The 27,817-nt window shown below is 41.3% G+C and overlaps 1 protein-coding gene across 1 annotated transcript; it reads left to right on the top strand.

Moving 5' to 3' along the window:
- Nucleotides 1-253: 253 nt before the first annotated feature.
- Nucleotides 254-23,381, top strand: LRRC2 (leucine rich repeat containing 2). Its single transcript, XM_060110639.1, has 8 exons — nt 254-378; nt 6,331-6,538; nt 11,774-11,930; nt 16,374-16,510; nt 18,106-18,251; nt 19,922-20,077; nt 20,880-21,016; nt 23,332-23,381. Exons 1-8 carry the CDS (start codon nt 254-256, stop codon nt 23,379-23,381), a joined length of 1,116 nt encoding a protein of 371 aa, XP_059966622.1.
- Nucleotides 23,382-27,817: the final 4,436 nt, after the last annotated feature.

Genomic DNA, 27,817 nt, shown 5'->3' with positions numbered 1-27,817 from the left:
GTGTGACATTCTAGAGGAGAGGACCCCAGTTGAGTGCTGAACTTTAACTTACAAACAAGAGTACTCTCAGACCCTAAGAACATTAGCAACTGCCATCCTGGAAGAAACAAGGCATTTCATCATTATTGATGAAATTGATTCACTCATATTTTATTTTAAAGTTCAAGTTAAAACTATTTTCTTCTGTGTGTGTATGAAGCTGACATATATATATATATATATTTTTTTTAATAGGTAACTTCATGCTCTTAAAATGGGGCATAAAGTGGTCGTATTCGACATTTCTGTCATCAGAGCCTTGTGGGAAACTCGTGTCAAGAAGCACAAAGCCTGGCAGAAGCAGGAGGCAGAAAGGCTCGAGAAAAGCGCATTGGAAAAGTATGTGTTCTCTGTACTTGTTCTGTAGCTCTTTAGCGAATAAGACAGGCTGCACTTGTGTTGTGGCGGGGGATGCCTTTCCTCCGAGATTTCTTCCTGTCCATGACACTTGCTCACTGGACTTCAGAATCTTCACGCTGTTGCCTACAATGAACATTCGATTACTATAACAGTAACACTCATAGCTATAAGGACCCACATACATTCCAGGTACTGTGCTAGGCATGGAAAAGACAGCAATGACACGACAAATTCCTCTACAGGAAATTCTGAAAGACCGCCTAGCTGCCCTCAGCAGGCTGATGCTGTCCACCCACGTGACAACATGAGGCTGCTCTATGTCCTGCACTCAGCTCTCACCTGTTGAGCTGAACGTTAGATAAGATTCATTGTGTTGATGCAATTTTTGCTTGGATTGGAATGATGTGGTTTGACTACTGTCATACACTCATGAAGTATGAGTAAAAGAGAGTTACTGTGTATATGAAAACTAAGTTGAGGGCTTCGGAAAAACTACGTGTGTGATCAGTATGAACCACCCAATTGAATTAACACTGTACAAGACGGATAAAAGTACAATGAGCTAGAAAGGTTGCACATTCAGGTGGCTTTGCACGTCTGTAATTTTTATGCCCTGTGAGGAAACCCAAACTGGAAGTCTTGGATGATGTGTTCTGGGTGTGGTTTATATTAGAAAGGCAGAGTGGGATTCTAATTGGCAGACCCATTCTCAAAGGCGGTCCATGACCCTACATCAAATTGGCAAATTGTGACATATGTCTATGCTTTAGGTTAAAAACAAAATGTGTAGGATATGAATGTCTCTTTATTCTTGGTTCTCCACTTCTATGAACTATTTTGATCAAACAAATACCTATTCTGATCATGCTTGATAATTAAGCTGCTACTGTAATTATTATGCTACTGTAATTAAGCATCACAGCTGTTCCAGGTGGTTATAATTATCCCCAGTCTGAAGACGAAGTTAGGACCTAAGTAACTTGCCCAAATTGACAGGGCTGGTAAATGGAGGATTTGGCCAAACCTTTCCCCCTATATAATGCTGTAATCACAGATAGCTGGACTGTCTTTTTCACTTGCCACTAATATGAGATTATCCACTATGACATGAATCTTAAATTTAAGAATTGGAACCCTCAGACCAGGCAACACCCATGGCAGAGGATCTTAGGGATCTACATGAGCATGAATTACACAAGGTCCCAGGACCCTATGAGCCCAAAGTGGTTCTCAGCCCTGTTCCAGCTTCCTCCCACCCCCAGGATCTGGGGTTACTCTAGGGTGGGACAACTTGCTGAATGGGGACCCAATCCCTGGGAGGTTTATGGAGGTGTCTGTAGCTGAGGTAACCCCCTGTGGGTTCTGGGAACAGCAGCCACCTGCAGGAGCTTCGGTCTGAGAACCGTGCCCTGGAAGCCACTTTACAGTCGCGCTTGACTCTTGATCTCTGTCTTCCATCGTGGTGCCAAATGGCTTTGTGTCCATATTCACATGTCTCATGTACACAGGGTTGGTCCTGCATTAGGCTCAGTGCCATAGGGCTTGTGCTGTGCCTTATCTTAACCTAAGACAGAAAACTTCTTGGGAATTTGTTAGTGTTTTCTAGCTCAAGATATGAAAAACAGCCACCAAACTAGCTGGGTGGTGAGGAGGAACTGGGAGGGTGGCTGGAGGAATGTGATGTTCAGGAAGAAGCATTAATTTCCCAGGACCTGCAAAAATGAGTGTAGTGAATTTACCTTTTTCTGGCAGGTATTTCTGAAGTTTCATAATATGATTTATACTGTTGTTGTTAGGGCCATTTGAAGGTTACCCTTTAGTTTCTCAAAATTTGTTTCCTGGGCTTCCCTGGTGGCACAGTGGTTGAGAGTCCGCCTGCCTATGCAGGGGTCATGGTTCGTGCCCCGCTCTGGGAAGATCCCACATGCCGCGGAGCGGCTGGGCCCGTGAGCCGTGGCCGCTGAGCCTGTGCGTCCGGAGCCTGTACTCCGCAACGGGAGAGGCCACAACAGTGAGAGGCCCGCGTACCGCAAAAAAAAAAAAAAAAAAAAAAAAAAAATTGCTTCCTGTGGGAAAGTTAATATATACATATATATATATATTTTAAATTAATTTATTTATTCGGTTGCACTGGGTCTTAGCTGTGGCAGGTGGGCTCCTTAGTTGCGGCATGTGAACTCTTAGTTGAAGCATGCATTTGGGATCTAGTTCCCTGACCAGGGATTGAAACTGGGCCCCCTGCATTGGGAGCACGGAGTCTTAACCACTGGACTATCAGGGAAGTCCTGAAAGTTAATGTACTGATGAGTGCTTTGTATAAAAGGCAGTTATCTGGTTAATTTAAATGTACTAAACCAGGCAAAACTCTTTAGCTTGTTCTGTTACCTCACTTCATGGTATTTCATTTTGTAATACTGTATTTGTTCCATGAGCTATATACCAACACTTAAAAGTTATGAGTACAGAACATCACTCTACTTGAATGAAACTCAGTCATTTAGATGGAGAGATAGAGATGCTTTCGTTAGGCTCTAAGTGAGGAATTTTTCATTCAGTGAGGCTATTTGCCATCTAGACTAAGATTGTGGGCTCATTTCCTAAGGAAAGAGTATTTTATTTGCACACTTACTGATTTAATTAATAGAGCTCTAATGGCATTGTTTTGTATGTTTATCTTGTATTTGAAATACTACTAAAATTGACTTAAGGGGATGATTATTCAATTATATGGGCGATAAAGTATAAAGACAATGACATTTTATTTATGTTAATTACTCTCGAGGAAGAGAATGGATTTGTAAAAATAGTTTATATTCTCATTGTGACTTTCTCTAGGTTTCAAAGGGACTAAGACATCAAACATTTAAAACAGAAATCCAAAAAAGATTTGGTATTTAACTATTTTTTAAGTAGTGCATCTAATTTCCTTTTTCCCTCCACTTACGTTGGCTGTACCAAGATATGTGAAACAGTTACATCAATTTGTAATTTGTGATATAGGAAAGATGTGTTGGGTAGGGCTTAACCGGTATCATTTCATTACCTTGCTAGACTCTACCTTCAGGTTCAGTCTAAGAAATGAAGAAAGAAAATTTAGAGACATTAATCTGAAAAGTGCTCACTGAATACAAGAACTCGCTGTGGCTGTGCTGCTGGTTGTGAAAATTCTGGGAGGATTTCTTTTATTATTTCAATCAGTGTCTTGGATCTAGGGTCTGCCCTGTATCCCTGACTGCTACAGTCAGAGCTAGAGTTACAGGTAGATATTTAAACTTATTTTTATCATATGGTATTAAAAATATTTAAATTACACAGAAGAGCTAATAATGAAAAGCAAATCACCCCAAGCCCCTGCTAGTATTTCCCAGAGGAGCTCACTTCTAACTCTTCCAGCACTTTCTCCTGGTATTAAATTCCTATTTCTCCATATGCTGGTATTTTAAAATTTGTCTGTTTTATTACGTTATTTGTAGACTTCATATGTAGATCCTGAAGCCCCAGGTAGTTGATTACCCAGTGCTTTTCCCCAGCTCAGCAACCTGTGACTAGGACCTGGGTAGGGTAGTAGCTGTGCTAGCTAATGCCATCAGCAAGATAGTCTTTTTCAAGTGCTCCTGTTCTCTTAGATTAATGGCAAGCACAAAACTCCACTGGTACCTGAAGTGGTGTCTGAAGAGCAAAAAGTCTGATTAAGGGGGAAACATTTGCCCATAGTCCTGGGGAACCAGCCCTGCAGAAATCTGGGATCAAGAACTCCAGGTAGACATAACAGCAAGTGCAAATACCCTGAGGCAGGGGTTTGCCTGGGTGGTTCAGGGAAGAACCAGGAGGCTAGAGTGACTAGGCCAGAAAAAGTAAGTGAGGGTGCAGTAGTGGATGAGGTCAGACAGGCAAGGGGAGCGCACAGATCCGCAGGGCCTTGTAGGCCATCGTGAGACATTTGCTTTTATTGGGTGAAATGAGAAACCAATGAAAGGTATGGGCAGAGGCATGACATGGTGTGACTGACACTGTCACAAGCTCACTCAAAATGCTGGATGAGTTTAGACTGTAGGGAGGCAAGAGTGGTGCCTACATGAAGATGCTGGTGACTTGGACCAGGATGGGAGCAGTGAAGGTGGTGAGAAATGGTCAGATTCTGGTAGAAATGACCCTATTTGTTGATGGATTTGATGTGAGATATGAAAGAAAGCACAGAGTCAAAGATGACCCTGAGGTTTTTGACCAGAGCAACTGGCAGGCTTTTTCTAAGATGGAGGAAAAAGCAAGTTTTGCAGGTGAAGATCAGGAGTTTGGGTTGGAACATGTAAATTTGGGGGATGCCTTTTAGATATTCAGGTGGAGATGCTGGGAGGCATGGAGGCTGGATTCATTGAGGACGTCTTGGCTGGAGACATATAATTGCGCGTCATCAGCATATAGATGTATTTAACACCAAGAGACAAGAATGTCTGTAGACAAGAATGATTTGTATTGCTATCAATTTTCTACAAGTTAACTTCAATCTCTGCCGAGTTGTAAAATAGCTTAGTCAACGACAAAGGTGCATACCCCTATAGGATCAGATAAAATCCACCAAGTCTCCAGTATTCCAGAAAAAGGATATCCACCCGTCTCTTGCTTTTTTCAGCCTTACATTTCTTCTTACAATTGACAGTGCCTGGTAGTCCAGGCCAGGACTTTCCACATGCCCAGTCCTCAAAGATGTTTCTGCCCCAGACTCTTTCCTCTGTTCCTGCCCCTCCTGACCACTTGGCTCCTGGGCTTTCCTGCGACAACAGAGCCACTGTGATTCTAGTGCACTTTTCCTTCAGGTACCACCTGAGAGTTTCCATACAAGGACTGACCCTCTACTACAGGGTTTTTTGTTTTGTTTTGTTTTATTCAGCATTTGTATTGCTTCAGGCCCTGTAAAGACCAAGGCTGCATCTGCAGCCTGTTTCTAAAAGAGTCCTCTTTTAGAAGCCTGGGATCCTGCCTGTCACCAAGTCCCTGAGTTGGGCTGAGTAGGGCCCAGATGCCTTCCTGAGTGTGGAATGCTCCAAGTTCCTATCCAAGGCAGGCTACCTTATTTTGAGACAATGTCTCTGTGTGATAGATTTGAAGGAAAACCACAACAAACCTTGTTTTTGTACCACATAGGATGTTAACCTGTTAAAGGCTCCAAGCAGATATCAAATCTCTACATGGAGAAAGGCCCCCAGGTGCAAAACACTGTTCTAATGACTGCGTGAGCATCTGGAGGGCAGCAAGACGTGGTCCATCATGATGGAGCTTATGACCAAGCTGGGGGGATAAGACAACTATAAAATAATATGTCAGAGAAGTAGCAACAGGAAGGTGCTGGGAGTGATGGGGAGGCTGAGGAGTCCTGGGCCAGCTCCAGTGTCAGATTGGAACTGGAGTTTATGAATAACAGGTTCATCTGTAGGAGTGAAGTTTCCCAAGGTGGCTGATGGATGACCTTCTAAAGTCTAATTCTATAAACTGGGGCTGCCTGTATATTTCTATCCATATGCTCCTGAAAGATCATCAGATTCCTGTGGCCTCGCATTTTTAAAAAATTTGGGTGTCACCTCATAATATCAAGGGATATTGTAATTAATCAAAGGCATAGGTAATTTTGGTAGAAATTTTAGCCATGTTAACTCACCTCCTCTACTTTTAAAGTCAGATTTGCTAATACTTCACAACTCTGAGGGTTTAAGATTCCCCCGCACCCCATATCCACCACAGCAGAGGAAACAAGAAAGGAGGGGCGGGAGAGGGGGCGGCAGTGGAGGGGAGGGCTTGTCTCCTGCTGGGAAACTGCAGGTGATGAGAAGGACTGCGCTTGCGCTTGCGCTTGCGCCCAGGTGGCCCGCCTGACTTCTCCAGGCAGGTGATGGCGATTCCCCAGGAGATAACCGAGACCTCTGCTGCCCGTTTTAGGATAAAGGAGGAGTGGAACTTCGTGGCCGAGTGCAGAAGGAAGGGCATCCCGCAGGCTGCGTACTGCAAGAATGGCTTCATAGACACCAGCGTGAGGCTTCTGGACAAGATTGAAAGGAACTCCCTTGCAAAGCAGAGTGCAATTTCCAAGGAGAGAGACAAACGGAGCAGTGAGTTTGTGCTTGAACTTACAGGGGAGCACTGGAAGGTGAGTCCATGCGTTTCGGTCCCTACAGCACGCCAAGGCTCTTTGCAGCGCTGTGGCCGACGTCTCCTGCTAGGCTGAGCTCAGGCCGTTGCCCTTGGCCCAGTGCGCGCTGTTGCTGTTGTCTTTAGAGAGCTTTCGCCTGGATGCGGAGGAGCCATTGCCAGCTCTGAACCAGGTTCTCGCGTCTTTTCCGCGGTGAAAGACTGTGCAGTCTTGAAAAGAGCAGCGGGATCCCCTTGGATCCTTCCGACGCTGCGAGGGACTGGGACCCCAGCGGCTCCTCAGGATGGCACAGCCTTTACAATGCTTGATTCTGGGAATTCCCTGGCGGTCCAGGGGTTGGGACTCCACGCTTCCATTGCCGAGAACGCGGGTTCAATCCCTGGTTGGGGAGCTAAGATTCTGCCAAGCTGCGGAGTGCGGCCAAATAAAAAAACGACAACAAAAAAACACGTTCGATTCTGCCGCCTCCTCACCACCCCTCCCTGCCCACTGAAAAGAACTCCTTGCCTTCTTTTTTTTTTTTTAATGCTCCGAGCACTTGACTTGCCTAACACCCCTCTGTGGGCCGTGACTTTGCTGACTTGTCACAGAGTGTAGAGTCGCAAAGGAATTTCGCAGACCCTTCAGCCAGTTTTCCTCCGAGTTTCTGAGGCCAGGACAAAGATGTGCCCTCTTTCTTGCCTCAGGTGTGTACAGGTGCTTCCTGCTCGCACTCCCCCAGGTTGCTGCTGGCTTGGAGAGGCATCTCAAGGCTGCTTGTGCTCTGATGTTTCTTGGCTGAAGCAGCACATGGTGTGTGTGCGCTGGGTGGCGGCACAAATGAGCTCGGGCTATCATTCCGTTCAGAGGGACAGAGTTGTCTGGGACCTGCCCTCCATCTCTTTTTATCCCACCATTTTGTGGCTGAAAGGACTCTGGACTAGGAGACCATATATTTTGGGTGATCCTTTCTTGGCCGTGTGACCTGAGGCTGTTTGCTCCATTTGTATACTTTTATCTCCTTCCCTGTTCAGTGGTGCTAATGCTTGCCTTGACCCCCTCTGAGGGCTGTTGTGAGGATTAAACGAACGGATATTCTGTGACACTGTCTTGTTAGCGACACAGCCCTATAAAACTGGGAGAGACTATGACTGAAACCTCTTTGGTGGTCTTTCTCCCGCATCCGCATCATTGAGATCAGTGGATACATGGATACTGCCTTTTCTGGGGCAAGAAGGAGGGCCTGTCTGGATTTCTAATTAAATACCGCTGGTAAATCATTCTCGTGTGCCGTGGTCAAGCACGATCCCAGCCCACTTGGGGAACCTGTTGAGTCCTCTCCTCTCACAGCACCTTTGGAAAACCACTTTAAGGGGCATTTAGTGAGTGCCTAGTGTGGTCGGGGGATAGGAAGAGGGTTATGAGTCAGCAGGCTAGGGAGACCCCAGGGTGAACTATGTGGATGTTGCCTTCATTACTTACAGCCTTCTTGTCCCCTGCATTCAGTTCCCTGAGCTGGTACCTTATCCTCATGGGTACCCACCGAAGGCAAGACTCTGGGGCCTCAGGCATTCATTAGTATGAATTTCAGTTGCTGTTTTCCTTCCCCAGAGAGATTTGTGTTTCAGTCTTGCCTCTACTTAAGGAGTGAAAAGCTCCATTAAAGGATGTTCGCCATCTTAGAGTGCTCACGGCAACGAGGGAGTTCTGGCCTCTAACATCACACCAGGCGGCAGGTCTGGCCTCTGCAGGAGGTCAGCAAGAGGTGGACAGGGCGGTGGAGCTTCTGGGGCCTTGGGAACTGGGTGGGGAGAGCTCCCCTGGGGTTCCTTGGAGCGGCTGTGGGGCTGTGACCTATGACTTGGGTACCCGATTAGGATGGGGGTGTCGGGGGTCAGGCATTCTTTGTGAGCTGGAAGCCCCCAGGCCCTGGGCTCTGCTCTTTCAGGGAGATTTCTCTAATTTTACTGAACAACTTTTCAATAGAAAATTTCACTTCTACTGTCAAGTTTTTAATTTCCAAGAGCTGTCTGTTTGTTTTGTGAATGAATGAGTCCTGTAATGTGGCTTTATATTTCTACTTTTATGGATGAGTCTTAAATTTTCCTTTAAAAATTTTGTCCTGTTTTCATTTCATGGGGGCTGTTCTTACTTATCTTGGGATTGATAGCTTTTTTTTTTTTTTTGGAGGAAGTTTCCACCTTTCAGAGTCTCCTTTTTCTTTTTGGGGTGTTTGTGTTGGTCTTGTATGTTGGGACTCTCTGGGAGGTCTGGAGACATGGGGTGTCGGGAGCACTGAGAATCTGGAAGCTCCAAGTGTGTGTCAGGTGAGGGCTTCGTTTTTGGAGGGCGTTGCTATGGAGCCCCATGTCTCCAGCATGTTCCCCCCACCCCCCGCCCCAGGAGTGCATATTTATGATTTGTCTGCAGCTGGTGAGTGCCCACAAAGAGGATCCTCTCACATCCTGCAGGCAGGGACAGGCCTGGCAGTCAGTGCTCTGGACAGAGAGGAGGGCTGGGTGGGGAAGTCTCAGCATCCATCACTCGTCCTGTGGTTGCTGCCTCCCTCCCTAGATGTGCTTGATGGTCCCCAATCCAGACACTCTGTTTAATCCTTCAAGTGGATAAGCCTCAGTCTTCTACAGGGGCAGTAGTTCTGTGACATGGATGGGGAGGCAGAGATCTGGCCCTAGACTTTGAATTTGACCTCCTTCTTTTAGCCCTGCCTTCCGCTCTCACCTCCAGACATGCCTGGCTCTTCCACTTCCTGAGCCTCAGGAGCCTCTGGTGAGAAGTTCAGGTTGTGTCTCATTGTTCCTGCTGCTGATGGTCTAAGGTTGAGCAGATCAAGGGAGGTGGGTTACCATCTTCCAGTTTTCCAGCTACCAACATTTTCCGGCTGTTGCTTCCCTTCTCTTTCTCTTTGCCCTCTGTAAGGTTTATATCTTCAAAAAATAATTCCTTTACTGTCATCTTTCATGGAATTTTAGAGAGGAGCAAAAGTGTATGTGTTGTGTTCAATCTGCCATCTTTACCCTGTTCCTTTTATGTTTATTTAACACGCTATCTTAAGATTTTCCCATGTTATTAAAAATAGTTATGGAGGGCCTCCCTGGTGGCGCAGTGGTTGAGAGTCCGCCTGCCGATGCAGGGGATACGGGTTCGTGCCCCGGTCTGGGAGGATCCCATATGCCGCGGAGCGGCTGGGCCCGTGAGCCATGGCCGCTGAGCCTGCGCGTCCGGAGCCTGTGCGTCCGGAGCCTGTGCTCCGCAACGGGAGAGGCCACAGCAGTGAGAGGCCCGCATACCGAAAAAAAAAAAAAAATAGTTATGGATATAATTTTAGAAGACATAATAACCTTTCCAAGTGTGCCATTATTGGAAGAGCAATATGAGAGAAGTTATTTATGAGACACGATAATTGCAAGCTTCAAAAGAGAGAGTGTTTTCATGCCGCAGAGCGGCTGGGCCCGTGAGCCATGGCCACTGATCCTGCGCGTCCGGGGCCTGTGCTCCGCAACGGGAGAGGCCACGACAGTGAGAGGCCCGCGTACCGCAAAAAAAAAAAAAAAAAAAAAAGAGAGAGTGTTTTTATGACTTAGGGTCAGCTCCCTGGTGCCCCAGCTTGTCATCTTGTCTCAGCGGCAGGAAACCCATCTGATCTGGTGTGGGTTGCATTCAGATCAGGATCAGGTGGTGCCGAGATGCATTTGCCAGGCCCAGGTGCTGGGGGCAGTCACACAGGGCCCTATGCTGGGAGGGACCCTGTGCTTGATGTAATGCTCTGCTGTCACCATCTTGAAATTCTTAATTTTTAGAAGGGGCCTGCATTTTCATTTTGTACTAGTTCCTGAAACTATGTAGCCTGTCCTTACTCTAAGTGACCCATTTAAATGTCTTTGTGTTTCAGTGTCCCTCTTTTAAGTGGGCCTTAGTCATGCCCACTCTGCCTATCTTATGGTACTGTTACGTGAAAGCATGTTTAAGGTGAAAGTACTTTTGCAAGTTAAAAACTTAATCCACATATCCAATAGCAATGATCATAAAGCCCATTACAAGCACTAGGTACCAAGCAAGGGTCACTGTGGACCTTCTGATTGCTACCTCCACCCAACCCGACCTCTCCCCTGTACATTCCTGCCCGACTTTGCTGATGATGTGCTGTGGTCAGCTCCATGAGGTCAGGGGACATGCATGTCCCTCAGTGCTCAACACACCTTGTTGCAGTGGGGACTCGTAATCCTGTGAAGTGAATTTCTTCACCTGGACAAATAGCCCCCTCTAAAGCCTAAGCACTTCTCAACACCTTTACAATTTTATCCCAGAACACTAGAGACAGGGGAGGCCCTGGATACGGCCGAGTTCCTCTCTGTCACTTCAGAAGTCAGGGCCCAGGGAGGCGGTGCCCCTAGAACATGGCTCGGCATCCAGGTCTCCACACTGTCCTTCTGGGCTCTTTCCCTGTTAAAGATTCATAAAAACATTTAGAAATTTGGCACAGCAAGTATTAGGTGTTTATCAAATATTTTAAAAAGCGATTAGTTTCAGAGCTGCCTGATTCCTTCTTGTATCTCTAGTGCCAAACATGAGTCTGCCTGGACATAACATGGCTCAAAAGATGTCTGCTTGATACAAACTACTATATATAAAATAGATAAACAACAAGATCCTACTGTATAGAACAGGGAACTATATTAAATATCTTATAATAAACTATAATGGAAAGGAATATGAAAAGGAATATATATATTCTTTTATGTATAACTGAATCACTTTGCCATACACCTGAAACTAACACAACATTGTAGATTAACTACACTTCAATAAAAAAAAAGATGTCTGCTGAAAAAAAAAAGCAATTAGTACAGAGGAAGGGAAATGCAGCACACATTTTAAAATCTAAGACGTGGCCAGATTTTATTTTTAGAAAATGTTAAATCCATATGTTGTAAATAAATAATACATGTGTGGCTTTGGGTGGGAGCCTGGTTGTCAGTGTTCACTCGGCATTTGACTTTAATAGAATCATGAATTCATGGCCCTTTTGAAATTTGGCTAGTCTGCTAGTGTGAGATTAATGACATCGGCAGCATCTTGCTTTCTTTTTTGGAATGGCTATAGAGCTGGCAGTTAAGCTCTCTCGCCTCTTGTTTTTGAAATAAATGCACATTTTCCTTGGCTCTGTGTGCTCTGCCTCTGAACTCCGACATACGGAGGAGCTAGTTCTGATCGATGGGATCCATTCTATTCCAGGAGCTCCCGGATTCCTTGAAGGAGCAGACGCACCTGAAAGAATGGCACATAAGCAATACCCTGATTCAGATCATTCCTAAGTATATCGAGCTGTTTCAAGCCATGAGGATTCTGGATCTGCCAAAAAACCAAATCTCCTGTCTTCCAGCTGAAATTGGTATGTTGCTTAGCTGGAGCCTTCAGGCCCCTTGTCTGGGAAGCAGGCAATACTGAGAATTCTTCCTCCTCCTGCTGCCGCAGGAAGTTGCTGGGCCGGGCTGTTTTGGGTGTTCCCAGAGCTGCTGGTTCATGGCGTCCCCTCTGGATGTTGATGCCAGGGTCTCATCTGTGTAACTCAGCAGTACTGACATCTGGCAGTTTCTCAGAAACAAGTGTCATGAGTGAGCGGTGCTGTGTTTAGAAACTTTTTGTTTTTTCTTCCTTTTAGTTTTAGAAATGCAAACATGCCATAGTATATTTATTGTAAACATGAGACACAGTATATTGTTCCCACATATTAGTTTTAGAAATAAACATGCAATAATATATTTATTGTAAACATAAGATAACAGTATATTGTTCCCACATATTAGTCCATTGATAAGTTTAGTTTAGCTTATTGTATTAATTTGATCAAGGTTCTATTATTTTCAATCATTTTGTTGTTCACTTGCTTCACTGTAAGTGAAGTCCACAGCGATCATCATCACTGTTTCTCTTTGTCTTGTGTGTGAGGCACATAGTTGTGCTGGGCATATAGTTGTTATGATTCTTCTAAGACACTCAAGTCTTCTTGGAGACATATCATCCCCATAAACCTCAGTCATGAGCAGGGCAAAATAATTAAACATTCTAGAAAGAAATAAAATGTAAAGTCAACTCTCTCAGTAAGGATTGTTAACAGTTTCCTGGGTGTCAAAATTGTACACACAACCCATGTTCTTCTAGATATCTACATTGTAGCCATATCTATTTATAAATATGTGTTAAAATATATATGCATGGTAAAAATATTTGTATACACATATGTTAAAGTATATGCACGCTAAACATATTTACATACAAGGGCTTACAGCATGTTCTCCAGCCTAAGCCTTGTTTCCCCTTATCATACCATGAAGGTGGGGGTGGACTCTAGGGTCAGGCTGCCTGGGTCTTTCACTTACTGGCAGGTCACCTTAGGCAGGTCACTCACTGGTTTTCAGTCTCCCTATCTGTAAAATGGGGATTATAATCGTACCTACTTCACAAGGTTATTGTAAGGATTAAATAGTTAATACAAAGAAAGCATTTAGAGCAGATAAACCCCCAACATTTGCTAGCCACCTCCATCATCATCATCATCATTGCCTTTTTCTTAAGTTTTTTTAAAATTTTACTTTATTTATTTATACAGCAGGTTCTTATTAGTTATCTATTTTATACATGTGAGTGTATATATGTCAATCCCAATCTCCCAATTCATCCCACCACCACTCTATTGTTGTCTTTACATAAATGTTATTTTTCAATATCAGAATATCCAAACTTTTGTCATTCTCCCTAATGGCTAAGTGATGATTACGGCATGATTTATTTAACTTGTTCTTCAAATATTTTAAATTTAAACTAAGTAATTAGATACTAGGTCTGAGACTCTGAAGGTACGATTCTAGTCTGACTTTGAGTAACTTGGGCAAATACTTTAAAAAAACTCAGCTACAGGATGAGATAGTCAAGAAAGAGGACCATGGGAATGAAGAGTTTTGAGCTCTTTTCTGTTGGATGGCTGTATTTTGTAAAGGAGGTGGAGTTGGATCTCTTACAGTGCTGTCTTAGAGAACTACTGAGCATTGGCTGAGCAGAAAATGGTCACCAACGGGGAAAGTGGTCACCAAATGGGGTGTTCTTTTTCTCATTATCAGGACAATTATTTCTGACATTTGACATCAAGGAATTAAGCATGGCAGTGGGTGGTCCTCTTAACTCCTTTGTGGAACTCCTGAGAAAGTATCATTAAATGGGTTTAAAATAGCTAATTATTGAAATCATTTAATAATGTTTACTCAAATAATTTCAAGTACATAAATTCCTTAAGGTGTTCCTTGGGCTCTAGAAACAAGAAGCCTCTGGACAACAAATTGTGCCTCAGTTGGGTTATATTCCCCTCACTGGAAATTAGGTCTGAGGGCCTTGGGAGAATGAGCTATAAGTAGGGAGATTTCATTTCAGTTGGAAAAGATCCTGGAACATTCTAGGAAGGGATGGACTCATTAGCTATTTAGAAATATAACGTGCTGGAGCTATGACACCTGTCTTAGTCTGTTCAATCTGCTTTAAAAAAAATACCACAGACTGGGTGGTTCATAAACAAAATAAATTTATTGCTTGCAGTTCTGGAGTACGAGATCAGGGTGCCAGCATGGGGAGCTGAGGACCTTTTTCTGGGTTACAGACTTCTCGGTGAATCCTCACATGGTGGAAGGGGCCAGGGAGCTCTGTGGGATCTTTTTACAAGAGCATGAATCCCATCGTGGGGACTCCACCCTCATGACTTTATCCAAACCTGATTACCTCCCAGAGACCCCACCTACTAACAACATCACCTTTGGGCATTAGGATTTCAACATACAAATTTTCAGACCATAGCAGTGCCTTAAAAGTTTTATTTTAGTTTTTGTGACATGGGACCCTTGTCACACCAAAAAACTGTTTTTTCCAGAACCTCAAGCTCATGGTGCTTGAAGATAATGCTGTTCACCACGTCTGATGGAGACAATTGAGCCCATCTCAGATGAATAATGCCAAGTTCTTACCAGGATGTTTCTATAATGAGATCAGGCATTGTGGAAATAAGTGGCATGGAGAACAACAATTTGAATACAAACATATATAATTTCTTAGTGTCTATACATTATTAAAATGTTATATTTGAGACAGACTTTCTAAAGCTATTGCTTTTCCTTTGAGCTAGGAAAGTTACTTTTTCTTTGAGCTAGCTAGAAGGAGCTCATATACAGCTTTCTCTCCAGTTACCTCATCTTCTCTTTGCATCCCCTCATGATAAACAAATGCATATACAGTTGGTATAAATGTGTCCCTAATGCAAATGCCTCCATCAACCAGATCAGGTAACTCTTTAATAGATAAGTTTACTCTCCTGTGTCTGGAAACTAGACAGCTTCAAACATTCACACCATCTATGCCAATCTTCTACTTTCCTTATTTAAAGAAGGATTGTGCAATACACTGTCTTACCGAAGCTGGGGCTGTGGTGATCATTAGTCTGATCACATGCTCTCCAGTCCTCCCCAGAAAAGCAGTCTTTCCTTATTTTTTATTAGCCCCCATATCCATCCTGCTATTTTGACACCAATAGCTGACTGTAAGGTTGCAGTGTATACCAGGTGGGTAAGTTAGAGGGGCCACTGATTTCCACAGCATCACCATTATCTTCTAACAATGAGACCACCAAAGTTGACTCAGAAGTGGCCCTGCCTCCAATATACTGTCTTTGTATGTTTCCCTTTCTCATTCATAAAATGGCAGGAGGGCTTCCCTGGTGGCGCAGTGGTTGAGAGTCCGCCTGCCGATGCAGAGGACACGGGTTCGTGCCCCGGTCCGGGAAGATCCCACATGCCGCAGAGCGGCTGGGCCCGAGAGCCATGGCCGCTGAGCCTGCGCGTCCGGAACCTGTGCTCCACAATAGGAGAGGCCACAACAGTGAGAGGCCCGCGTACCGCAAAAAAAAAAAAAAAAAAAAAAAAAGTCAGGAAATTTGTATTTTGAGTGCCTGCTCTGCAAAAGGAAACAATAATTTTGGTTTTCTAATTCTTAAAATTAGGTTAAGAATGTTAAGGTATTCAATGCCTTAGAACATGCGTGACATGATTTTTGGAATATTAAATATATTTACTCTTGTGCTAGTTTCTGGTTTGGAATTGGTCATGTATTTATTCAATCAAGACAGAATTGGGATTCAGTGTTTCTCCATCAATCCAGTTATTGCCTGATATTCTTAGTGTGTTCGCTTCCTGCCTGTGAAATGGACTTAGGCTTTTTTAAAGCATATTCTTTAGGAAGCACGATACATCATAATTAGTAAATGCAAATCTGAAGCCAAAGATAAATGAATTACATGCAGCCTATAAACAATGACTCCTTGTTTGAGTCATTTAGCACGTACATAGAGGTTCGTGTGTATTTCAGTACCTAGCTCACTTCCCATTAGAGTCCACCAATAGGCCATAGCTTGTCACTGTGCTTCCTAGGAACTGGACCATTTCAAAGCCATTACCTGTTACTTCATTCATCATGTGATTTCAAAGGGGTTTGCGCTCTGTGGGTGCTGGGCCCTGACCCAGTCTACATAGGGGACAAATCCCCCACACTCACCTAGCCTGTAGTTTCACAAAGGGTTAAACAGATAAAGAAAAGCAAAAAATGCTCTGCAAGGACCAAAATGCTCAGGATAAAAGATGAGCAGACATTCAATCAGAGTGCTTAAAAAACAAACACAGAATTATATTTAATGCCTTTCCCACCATCATTTATACAAATGTTTTACATCTTCGTTTTGCTTTTTGTCCTTAAAAGACCTTAATGGACCTACACCATGCATGTTGTTTTTTTCTGATGACAGGTCGTTTGAAGAACCTGAAGGAACTCAATGTGCGTTTCAACCGTCTGAAGAGCATTCCTCCAGAACTGGGAGACTGTGAAAATCTAGAGAAACTGGATTGTTCTGGAAATCTAGAATTAACTGAGCTCCCCTTTGAAGTAAGAAAGAAAATGTTTGCACTATGATTTACTTTTATTTGGTTTATGACATGGAATGATCTGTAGCATGGGGAAGAATTTTAAAAGATGAAATTCGTTTTTATTTATATCACTTTTCCTGACATTTTAATCACCCTAAACCAGCTATTATCAAGTCTTTAAAAATGTTCTTACACTCGGCCACAACCTGAATTTAAGTTCAAAAAAGCTATCAAAGGAAAACTAGGCAAAAAATCCTATTTTCATGCAATATATTTTTATTTAATGCCTATTTAATATATGATGCCTGTTGTCTGTAATGTAGATCCTGATTTATTTATCCATAATGGAGGAATAAATTGAAAACCGTTGGAAATAAATAAAGGGGATAAAATTTAAAAATGTATATACTCGTAACAAAACTTATAGATAACTAAAGCAGTTCTACAGATAGGATTTGAGAAGTCCATTAATTTAAAAATATCCATTAGTTTCTTTTTGTCTGTATTCATTGGGGAAATGTTTTTAAATTACTTTTCTGATAAAACAGAACATATGAAAGTGAACAGTTTTTATTGCCAGATAAAACTCAACAAGGTTCTTGTGCTTGAAGAGAGAGAGAGGGATCTCACAAATTCTGCTGGTAATGAATAGGCTAAAAATAGTATCGCTGGTGAGGCTCTGACAAGGCCGTGGCCACTGGTTCTATCTAGTCCTAGAAGGCGTATTCTTCTCCTTTCCTGAAAACTTCCGGGTGGGAGGAAGACGCCACTTCCACTCTTAGCACCCATGTCACCCAGGAAATCCTGGGCAGTGGTCCCGGTGAGGGTGCACAGCCAGGACTCAGGATTCCCCACACAAGCTGCTTGTTCTCCAGTCCTCCCCATCTGAGAGAGGGGCCCAGTCCTCTCTCAGATGTGCAGGCTGGAAGCAAGCAAACTCACCTTTGACCTCTCTTGCTCCCATGCCCCATGTCCACTCCGTGAGTAAGTCCTGCTGGGCACGCCCTTCAGAGTAACGGGAGATTTCTGATCATTTGCCACATCACTTTACCAGTTCACATGTGAGTCTTCTGAAGATTTGCCAAAACCCATTAAGACAGTCTTCCCCAGGTCATCCTACTCTTTGAGGCTTGCACTTTCTGTCTTCTCTGACTTTGCACATGTTGTTCCCCACCTGGAGTTTCCTCCCCTACCTTTCCATCTGTCAGGGAACCTCAGGACCCAATTCAAATACTCCATTCTCTGTGAAATCTTTCCTGACCCCTGACCCTCACCTTACTGTGATGTTGGGCAGATTAACCACTTCTTTCTTTGTGTTACTGAACATTGCAAATTGGAAACTTCACACTAGTTCTTACTAAATAAAATTGCATTGCTTGTTTATGAAAGTATAAACTCCTCAAGGGCAGCCACTGTGTGCTTTTCATCCTAGCACCCTCAGCGTGTAGCACAGTGAATGACACCTAGTAGATGCTCAACATACATACTATATTGATCTTGTTTGCATATGTTCATAGAAATGCCTTTGGGAAGAGACATCAATCTCAAAATTATTAGTTGAACTTAATTCCCACTCTTAAAAAGTAATTCGAATATTTTGTTATTCCTTCCTAGTTAAGTAATTTGAAGCAAGTTTCATTCATAGATATCTCAGCAAACAAGTTTTCCAGTGTCCCGATCTGTGTCCTGCGGATGTCTAATTTGCAGTGGTTGGATATCAGCAGCAATAACCTGAGTGACCTGCCACAAGACATAGACAGGTAGCTACTTACATTCTGAAGGTGAGGTATATGAATTAGTCACTAACATTTTAAACACACGTAACACGTGAATGTTCTCTGAGATCAGCTAATTTTCCAGAGTTTCTTGTTTCCAGGAAATCAGTTTGATTCTTTATAGAATAAGACAATTCCCAGTCTGCACCATACATATACATATACAGTTGACCCTTGAACAACGAGGTGGTTAACCTGCATGTAATTTCTAGTCAGCCTCCGTACCTGGGGTTCCTCTGCATCTGTGAATTCAACCAACCATGGACCCATGCAGTACTGTAATGTTTACTACTGAAACATATCTGCATATGAGTGGACCCGCACAGTTCAGACCTGTGTTGGTCAAGGGTCAACTGTGTATATATATATATATATATATATATATATATATATATATATATATATATATATATATACACACACACATACATATATATATACACACACACACATATATGTGTGTGTGTGTATACATATGTGTGTGTGTGTATATATATATATATATGTATATATATAGTTTGAACACATCTTTAATTTACTTTAGTTCTCAATAGAATGGAACCATTAACTTTCCTTTCCTCCCCAGAAGTAGAAAAGTAAATTTATTATGTATGGAATCAAAACATATTATTCTATTTGGGATATCAGGATAATTTTTATTAGTTTCATTTACTGTTTTGATTGATATGCTTAGTAATGTCTTCAAATTATATCCTTACAGCTATTTCTTGTTTAAAAAGTAACTATTATACTAAATCATGTAAGATTCCTTCATTCATTCATTCTACCAATATTACTAGGCAGGCCCAGAGAGTGGGCTGGGTTCAAAGTGATAAATGAAACAAACTGTCTGGCTTCTTGGAATCCACAGTCTTCGTTATAAAGTAGCATAAGTAAGTTATTGGGACATAGGAACTGAAAATGGCTTGGTCCTGAATGCTGTCTCATATGACCTTTCTCTACTCCTGGTACATATGATGTGTATGGATGCTTTCCTGGTTTATGAGGCTAAGTGGGAATTGTTTTAGTTTGAAACACAAGGGGAACTTTGTGATATATTTTGTGGGATCAGTCAAAATTTTGCAAATGAATGAAAGAAAAAACTAGAGAGAGGGGCACTGAATTAGAACAAAATGGAAAACAGAGTAAAACATATTTGGAGCATATTTTTCTCATTTCCTTTTCACTCTGCAGGTTTATTCCTGTTTTAAAGTTAAAATATGATGAGAGAAGAGTAACTGTTTTCAAGACATACAAAAGGAAATATGTTGCCAAAATTTGTTTATTCTCACTCCAACTCTAATATGATTTCTTTCCCATGACCTGTTAACCCTTGGGAATGCAGTAGACACTTGAATATATTGATTTTTTAAGTTCCATCTTGGCCTACTGTATATTGTGTAATTTGCTTATCCTGCTGCTATATCTCTGCCTTCAACTGTCAATTAAGTCAGTAAAAACTTAAAAAAGAAACCCAAATCATGTCACCCGGCATGACTTTATTCATTTAAATTGTAAAGTTAGTTTATTCTTATGAGTCACTTAAAAAAATAAACTAACTAGGGATTTCCTACTAGAATTTATTTATAATTCACTTTGGTTTTCTTGCTATGAGGCTAAGTCCTTGTGTTCTAATCCCTTTTACATCTTCTTAGGCTACGAGAACTGCAGACCTTTCTCCTGTATAAGAACAAGCTGACCTACCTTCCCTTTGCCTTGCTTAACTTAAAGAAGCTCACCTTGTTAGTCGTCAGCGGGGACCACTTGGTGGAGGTCCCAACAGCCCTCTGTGACTCATCCACATCTTTAAAGTGAGTAGACAGAGAGCCCAGTAGAGACCCATTCAGACACAAGGGAAGAGCAAGAAGCACCTGGAACCTGGGTGCCCGTCTCAGGAACCAGATTAGATGGTTCTCGTACTCTGAGAACAAGAAGTTCTGGTGCCTTCTTACAGGATTTTGAAGTTTTTGGCCAATGGCATGGGGAGGTAGAGCTCAGAGCATTTCTGGACAAATGCTACCTGCTGGTTGAAGGCACCAGGGCTCCCTGGTCGGATACTCAGCACTCCCATCACTGCTGGCCTGGATGGGTCAGTGACTGTTGAATCTTTCAAAATTGTGAAGAAATTAGATCAAATGCCACTTTGGATTGTCTCCTTTAGCTTCTTTTTTTGTCACAGTAGTCCATCTTTTAAATACCTTCTTGGTGGGGATTTTGTGAGTCCTTTACAATGTAGCCACATCATTTTAGAGTTTGATGTCACTAACTGGGAGTAATACCAAACAAACATAGTAAGACATCATATATGATGGGGAGACTAAATGTTATTGTTCACCTCATGGCTTCCTGCCCGCTGTCCTCTGTGGCTAAGTAACTGTCATTTCCCCATCAAGCCTCTGTACAGTCTCTGCTGTAAACTGACTCCATAATCCTGTTGGATTATTGCACAGTAGAATTCCACTGGTGACACATATTATATGGTTAGCTGTGACTTCTAAGAAGAAGTGAGAACTTGGGATTTAACACCACAAAGGTTGACTTCTTCTGAGAGGATTTTTGCACAATACAAATACATAGGTGAAAATGTGATATTTTCCATACTCTCTTGAATAGATTTGTAAGTTTTATGGACAATCCTATTGAGAATACCCAATGTCAAGATGGTAATGAAACGATGGAAAGTGAACAAGATCGCCAACATTTTGATAAAGAATTTATAAAAGCCTATATTGAAGATCTTAAAGAAAGAGGTAGGTTACTCATATTCAAAATTATTTAAAATGAGTGTACAGTATTCCATTCACTCATGCAACACATTTATTGCTATAAGTCAAACTGACAAAAAGTTAATTGGTTAGGGGCAATAACCAATAAATAAAAATAATTTGTAACTTATTTTTCTATTTACCAAAAAAAGAAAAAAGATACATTGCCTTTCCTTAAATAATGAAAATTTCCTAGTGCATTAGCATGCTTAATACATCTACAACCATGTGACAGAGAGGCTGGGAAACAAGCACTTAAAATGTGAAGATTGTGTTACTAACTTTACATGGCTTTTCAATGAAATGATATTGATAAAACAGTATTCTAGTTAATGAGAAAAGAAGATTCCATGTCAAAATCCATTTAAATTCAACTTTAAAAAAAGTCATCTCGTATAAATCAAGGTACACCTATGTAAAAATCACAAAAGGAAAAAACAAGATGGCAGATTAGTAAGTAGATGCATTTAGTTTTGGTTTCCTATAGGATGGTGAAGATACAGAGAAACAGGGCGGTCACAGTACCTCAGGAAAGGGCTGAGAATGAAGTGTTTTCCCCAGTGGCTATTTCCGAAGTGTTTCAGAAGCCTTAGAACCCCTTCCTTCTGTCACATCTAGACACAGGAAAAGGCATAAATCAGCCTTTGTTCTTCTAATCCCCACCTCTTTTCTGGGTGTGGATGCCTGCAAGTTACCCCTTAATTTTTCAGGTCTCTTTTTCTGATAAGCCGGGTGCAGACCTGAAAGAAAGATGTCACACATGTGAGTTTAGGGAGGAGGTAGCCCTAGCCCCCAAGACTTTGAAGACAAGCACCTGGGAGCAGGTTGCATCAGTCACACTCAGAAAACATGCATGTGAGCTAATTCCTCCCTCCTTAGTAGGTGTCCGAAGATGATGAGTCACATTCAGATACTCAGCTGTCTCATGACATTAATGAAAAATACCATTTATTGGCAAATTAAAAATTTTCCAATTAGATTAAGAAAATTTCTATACAGTTACCTCTGATCTGTTTGTCCATCCCTAATTTTGCATGCTGAAATATTATGAAATAAATTAGACATTTATGTTAAACATGAAACTGAAATAACAGAACCATTTATTTATCAAAATTTGTCTTTGGGTCATATAACTTTCCTCTTGTGAAAAACCTTCTTGTATTTTATTCATTTCTTCATAATTGTATTATAGTGCTATTATGTAAAAATGCAAGAACAAATTAGAGAAAATAAGTATTAATCTTTCGATCTGTGTGGCCAGCAATAAAATAATTTGATTTTCAAAGTTAACTTTAGTAATGATAGATTTTGATTCCATTCATTTATTTCTAAATAATTATCATAACTCTATCTTTCACATATTCATAGTAGGTTGAACTAAATGATATTGCCAATATTCAGCTGGTTTTGACCTACGAAAATGGTGATTTCTTAATAGTTCAACCTATGCTGGACATATGCTTTGAATTTTTTTAAGTTTGTTTCTTTTTTCTTCATCATGTTGTCTTCTCTCTTTTTCCTCCTTCCCCATAAGACTAATGTCTGAGTTAGAGAGTTCATCACTCTAAGGAAAAAAAGTAGATTTAGTGAGTCTACATGGACATCCAACCTGATACGATTCAAGAATGATGAGGAAGTGAAGCCCCTCGCTGGTTCTCAAACTTTAGTGCACATGAGAATCAGCTGCAGGCCCCACTCTCAGAGTTTTTGAGTCATCAGGTCTGGATGGGGCCTGAGAAAGTACATTTCTAACAAGTTCCCAGGTGATACTGATGCCTTGAGTCTGAGAAACACACCTTGAGAACCATTGGTATAGACCATACTTTGACAAAAATTGGCTGTGAAGAGAGAGAGAGAGAGAGAGTGGGGAGTAACCAGTTGGAAGAGTAAGAATGATAAAAGCGTTATTAATAAGATGGTGCTTCATTTAGGAATAGCCCAAACTTCTCTTGTAAACCATATTCCCTTCCACCTGGCATCCCCAGTCCCAAATCCTTGGCCATCTATTTCTGTTTTGTCAACTTTTATTATTTTAGGATCATACAGTTTCCAAGATGTTGATGTAGCTGTGTGAGTTGGTTGGAAAGATTGCAAAAGACTGAGAGTTAATAATAATGTATTCTTCTTAGATCTAAATATCTCTAACGCCAGACTATACATTTGAGGTGGTTGACTTAGTGGTAATAAATGCATTTATCTCTATACTTGAAGTATGTAGTGGCAATAAGTTGTGTTTTGACGTAGTTACACTTCATAATAAAATGGGGAATGGTTGAGTATATATTTTCTTTTTGTTACAGAATCTGTTCCCAGCTATGCCACTAAAGTATCTTTCAGCCTTCAGCTTTGATGCTATCCATCAGAAGACTACAGAATTTTCCTGACTTGTGGAGCTCTAAATCTTCCTGTTGTGGGTCATGTCATAGAGGAATAATGGTTTGTGCTTAAAGACAAAGTCTAGAAACCACGGTCATAGTTGTTAGGAAAGATGATTTTCAAATTTCGGATATGTGAGTACCTCTCTCTGTGGACTGGAGAATTGATAAATGGGTTTATATATTGATATTTAAAGGTTCATTTGCATACACTTGTTTCCAAATAATGCACATTTAATATTTTAGAAAATGTGTTATTTTAAAAAAAATTATCACTTAAAGACCAAATTTTGAAGTTGATTGCATTGTTTTCAGGAATCTGGAGATACAGGGGTGGTGAGAAGAGTATTTATACTGGACTAGTCAGATGAGACTTTATTTTATTTTGTTATTTTGAAGGAGTTTTAATGCATTATTTCCTTTACTGAGGACAGTTTTCCTTGGGTTTATACAAATGGCTATTTTCATGTTTTAAGTTATATTTTACAAGTGAAGGCTTTCAGGAAAGACTTTAGGTATAATCTAGACCTTGAGGGCAGAAAGAAGGGCTGGATTGTCTGCCCAGGCATGGGGCTTAGATGGTATGCTGGTGGCCCTAGTGGAGCAAGTGTGGGCCTGGCTGGTCCTGGGAAGCCTTGCATGGCCTGCATGGGTGGTCAGCCTGCCTTGAGTGGGCCCATTGGGGGTCCTGGGAAGCCGTGCGTGGCCTGCATGGATGGTCAGCCTGCCTTGAGTGGGCCCCTTGGGGGTCTTGGGAAGCCTTGCGTGGCCTGCATGGGTGGTCAGCCTGCCTTGAGAAGGCCCCTTGGGGGTCCTGGGAAGCCTTGCATGGCCTGCATGGATGGTCAGCCTGCCTTGAGTGGGCCCCTTGGAGGTCCTGGGAAGCCTTGCGTGGCCTGCATGGGTGGTCAGCCTGCCTTGAGTGGGCCCCTTGGGGGTCCTGGGAAGCCTTGCATGGCCTGCATGGGTGGTCAGCCTGCCTTGAGTGGGCCCCTTGGGGGTCCTGGGGTGCCTGCCAGAGCACAGAGCAGAGGCCTTGCCTCCAGGGACCTGTCCTCCAAGGTGGCCATATAAGTAGTGGGAATGACTAGTCCACACTGATGAGGAGATCTTAGCAAGGCTTCCCTGCAGGTACCACAGGAGAACTCTGCCTGTGGCCAAGACGCTGCAGTCCAGAGCGAGCTCAGGAGACTGGGTTTGCATTGGCAAAGAAGGTATTCATTACAGGGCTTTGAACTTTGATATCACATTGTAGGATTTGGAGAAACTGTACAAATATCTATTTTTATTCTATTATCTTGGGCTAAAATAAACAGGATTGTGAATGTGTTGAAGCTAAGCTTAAACAAGTAGGTTTTGTGACTAAGATGGAAAAAATGCATATCTTCACACATATTTATATATGAATCGACTCCTATATGGTCTAGCCCAGTGGTGTCCAGTAGAACTTTATGCAGTGAAGGAAACGTTCTGCATCTGTGCTGTCTAATTTAGTAACCACCAGATGCATGTGCTTCTTGAGCTCTCGAACAGCGTCTGATATGACTGAAGAACTAAATTTTTAATTACATTTAAATTTAAATAGCCAAATGTAGCTACCATATTGTACAACACGGTCGAGCCATTTGGGTTTTTCAGAAGTTAATCTGGGCTAAAAATGAAGAGTGCTTTTTATTTTCTTATCTGAAGAACCAGTCTACCCCCAGAGGGGTTAATACTGACACCCAATATTTTGTCTTAATAGGTTTAATCATAACTCTAAATATTTTATCCTCAACAGACATAAAGCAGGCAGAGCAGTCTAAAGCCACATAGTAATGCTTCAGTAGAGTACTGCTTCAGCTTAAACACAAACTCTGAGAAGTAGGTTAAGAGATGGAAAGAATAGGAAAATGAGAAATCACTTTAACTGAACCTCAAACAATTGTATTTTTCTTTATAACACTTTACAAATATAATGCAAGTTTATTAGTTGTACTATGTGAATGATTTTGGAATTTTATTTCATGCTACAGTATATGTTACGTACAGCCAAATGGAAAATATATCTGAAAAGGGGGGAAGTGAGGGCTTTCGCATAAACTGACTGTCCATAGCTCATGGAAAATTTATTTCAATAAAACCAGTCTTTTGTGCAAAAACCTTATCTCGATGTTACATAAAAATAACTGAAAAAGTACTACATTGATATATAATTATTTCATGTTATGTAACATCCCCAAAGAAATATATTTTTTAAATATGAGGCTTGTAGAAATACTATTTACTTTATTCATATTAATGTAAAAATGAAGAAAGATTCTAAAGTAGAATAAGCATCTTAGTGGAAATAATAGAGATTTGAACATTTTGCATGATGCATATGGACTGATTCATAATTTGGAAAAGTAATTTGCATAGTAGAATATATGTATGGACATTAAAGCAATATGAATGAAAGAAAATATAATTCTTAGGAGAAAAATGTTCTGGTTCCAAAAGCTTATTATTATACCCATTTTTCATATGCTGGAAGTTAAGGGGCAAAGACACTTAGGTGAAATCATTGAGTAGAGCATATTAATTAATAGCAAGACCTACACCAGATTTCTTGACTCTAGCTTTCTAGAATGACCATTTGGCATGCTTGCCAAACACCAGTTTAGGGTAACTCATGACGATTGTGAGCAGTAATCTCCAGAAATCAGTTACTGTCTTTCCCTTTCTGTCAATTACTGTCTTTCCCTTTCTGAGTGGGAAGGAAACTTAGATACTTTTAGTTATCTTTTTTTTAACTTGGAGTATAGTCAATTTACAATGTTGTTTTAGTTTCAGGTGTACAGGAAAGTGATTCAGTTATACATATACATATATTCATTCTTTTTCAGATTCTTTACCCATATAGGTTATTACAGAATATTGAGTAGAGTTCCCTGTGCTATATGGTCGGTCCTTGTTGGTTATCTATTTTATAGTGTGTGTATGTTAATCTCAAGATCCTAATTTATCCCTTCCCACAACGTTTCCTCTTTGGTAACCATAAGTTTGTTTTTGAAATCCGTGAGTTTCTGTTTTGTAAATAAGTTCATTTGTGTCATTTAAAAAAATTAGATTCCACATATGAGTGATATCATGTGATATTTGTCTTTCTGTCTGACTTACTACTCTTAGTATGATCATCTCTAGGTCCATCCATGTTGCTGCAAATAGCATTATTTCATTCTTTTTTATGACTGAGTAATATTCCATTGTATATATGTACCACATCTTTATCCATTCCTCTGTCAATGGACATTTAGGTTGCTTCCACGTCTTGGCTATTGTAAATAGTGCTGCAATGAACATTGGGGTGCATGTATCTTTTTGAAGTATGGTTTTCTCCAGATATACGCCCAGGAGTGGGATTGCTGGGTCATATGGTGGTTCTATTTTTAGTTTTTCAAGGAACCTCCATACTATTTTCCATAGTGGTTGTACCAATTTACATTCTCCCCAACAGTGTAGGATGGTTCCCTTTTATCCATGCCCTCTCTAGCATTTATTGTTTGTAGACTTTTTGATGATGGCCATTCTGACTGGTATGAGGTGATACCTCATTGTAGTTTTGATTTGTATTTCTCTAATAATTAGTGATGTTGAGTATCTTTTCTTGTGCTTTTGGTCATCTGTATGTTTTCTTAGTTATCGTTCTGTGGTGTATGTAGGTGTAAATGCTTATTTTATGGTATATATATTGGATTTATTTCTAAAAATTAGGAAATTAAATCTAAGCTTTAAAACTTGAAATGATGCCAAACTGCAGTGTTAATAGGCAGCTCAAATATCTCTGCTTAGAGTCTCCAGCTGTTTCATCAGAATGAAAAATTGCGATGCTTATGTCATTTTATTGCAGCATAATATAAATTACAGATAAAGCAAATTATAGTTGAGTATTGGGCCTTAGCACCACTCATAATTCTTAGGAAAGAAAGCAGCTAAACACTGGTAGTGGGACCAAAGAAGATATGATGTTAAATAGATGAACTTGCCTTGATTGTAAAATTCACCAGGGAGACAAAGAGGACCCAAGGCTGAGCTTGCACCAGTAGAGCTGTGGCTTTGAGGGAAGGATGGACACTGTCTGGGGTTAGGACTTCAGTCTTTAGTAATCAGCTGCTACACTACAGTCTAATTTCAGTTGTGACTGGTCAACCCCAGGTAGCTCCTGTAACCCCAGGTACGAGCAATGAAGTAGTCCAAAACAAGATCTGGTTCTCACTTTTTTTTTTTTTTTTTAATTCCATCACTGATTTTTTTTAAAATTATTTATTTGTTTATTTATTTAGCTGCACCAGGTCTTAGTTGCAGCACGCAGGATCTTCAATCTTCATTGCGGCATGTGGGATCTTTAGTTGCAGGATGCGAACTCTTGGTTGCGGCATGTGGGATCTAG

This window comes from Mesoplodon densirostris, chromosome 10 (assembly GCF_025265405.1).
Source record: "Mesoplodon densirostris isolate mMesDen1 chromosome 10, mMesDen1 primary haplotype, whole genome shotgun sequence".
In the NCBI taxonomy this organism is placed as follows: domain Eukaryota; kingdom Metazoa; phylum Chordata; class Mammalia; order Artiodactyla; family Ziphiidae; genus Mesoplodon; species Mesoplodon densirostris.
This window is presented reverse-complemented; position numbering and strand designations above follow the sequence as displayed.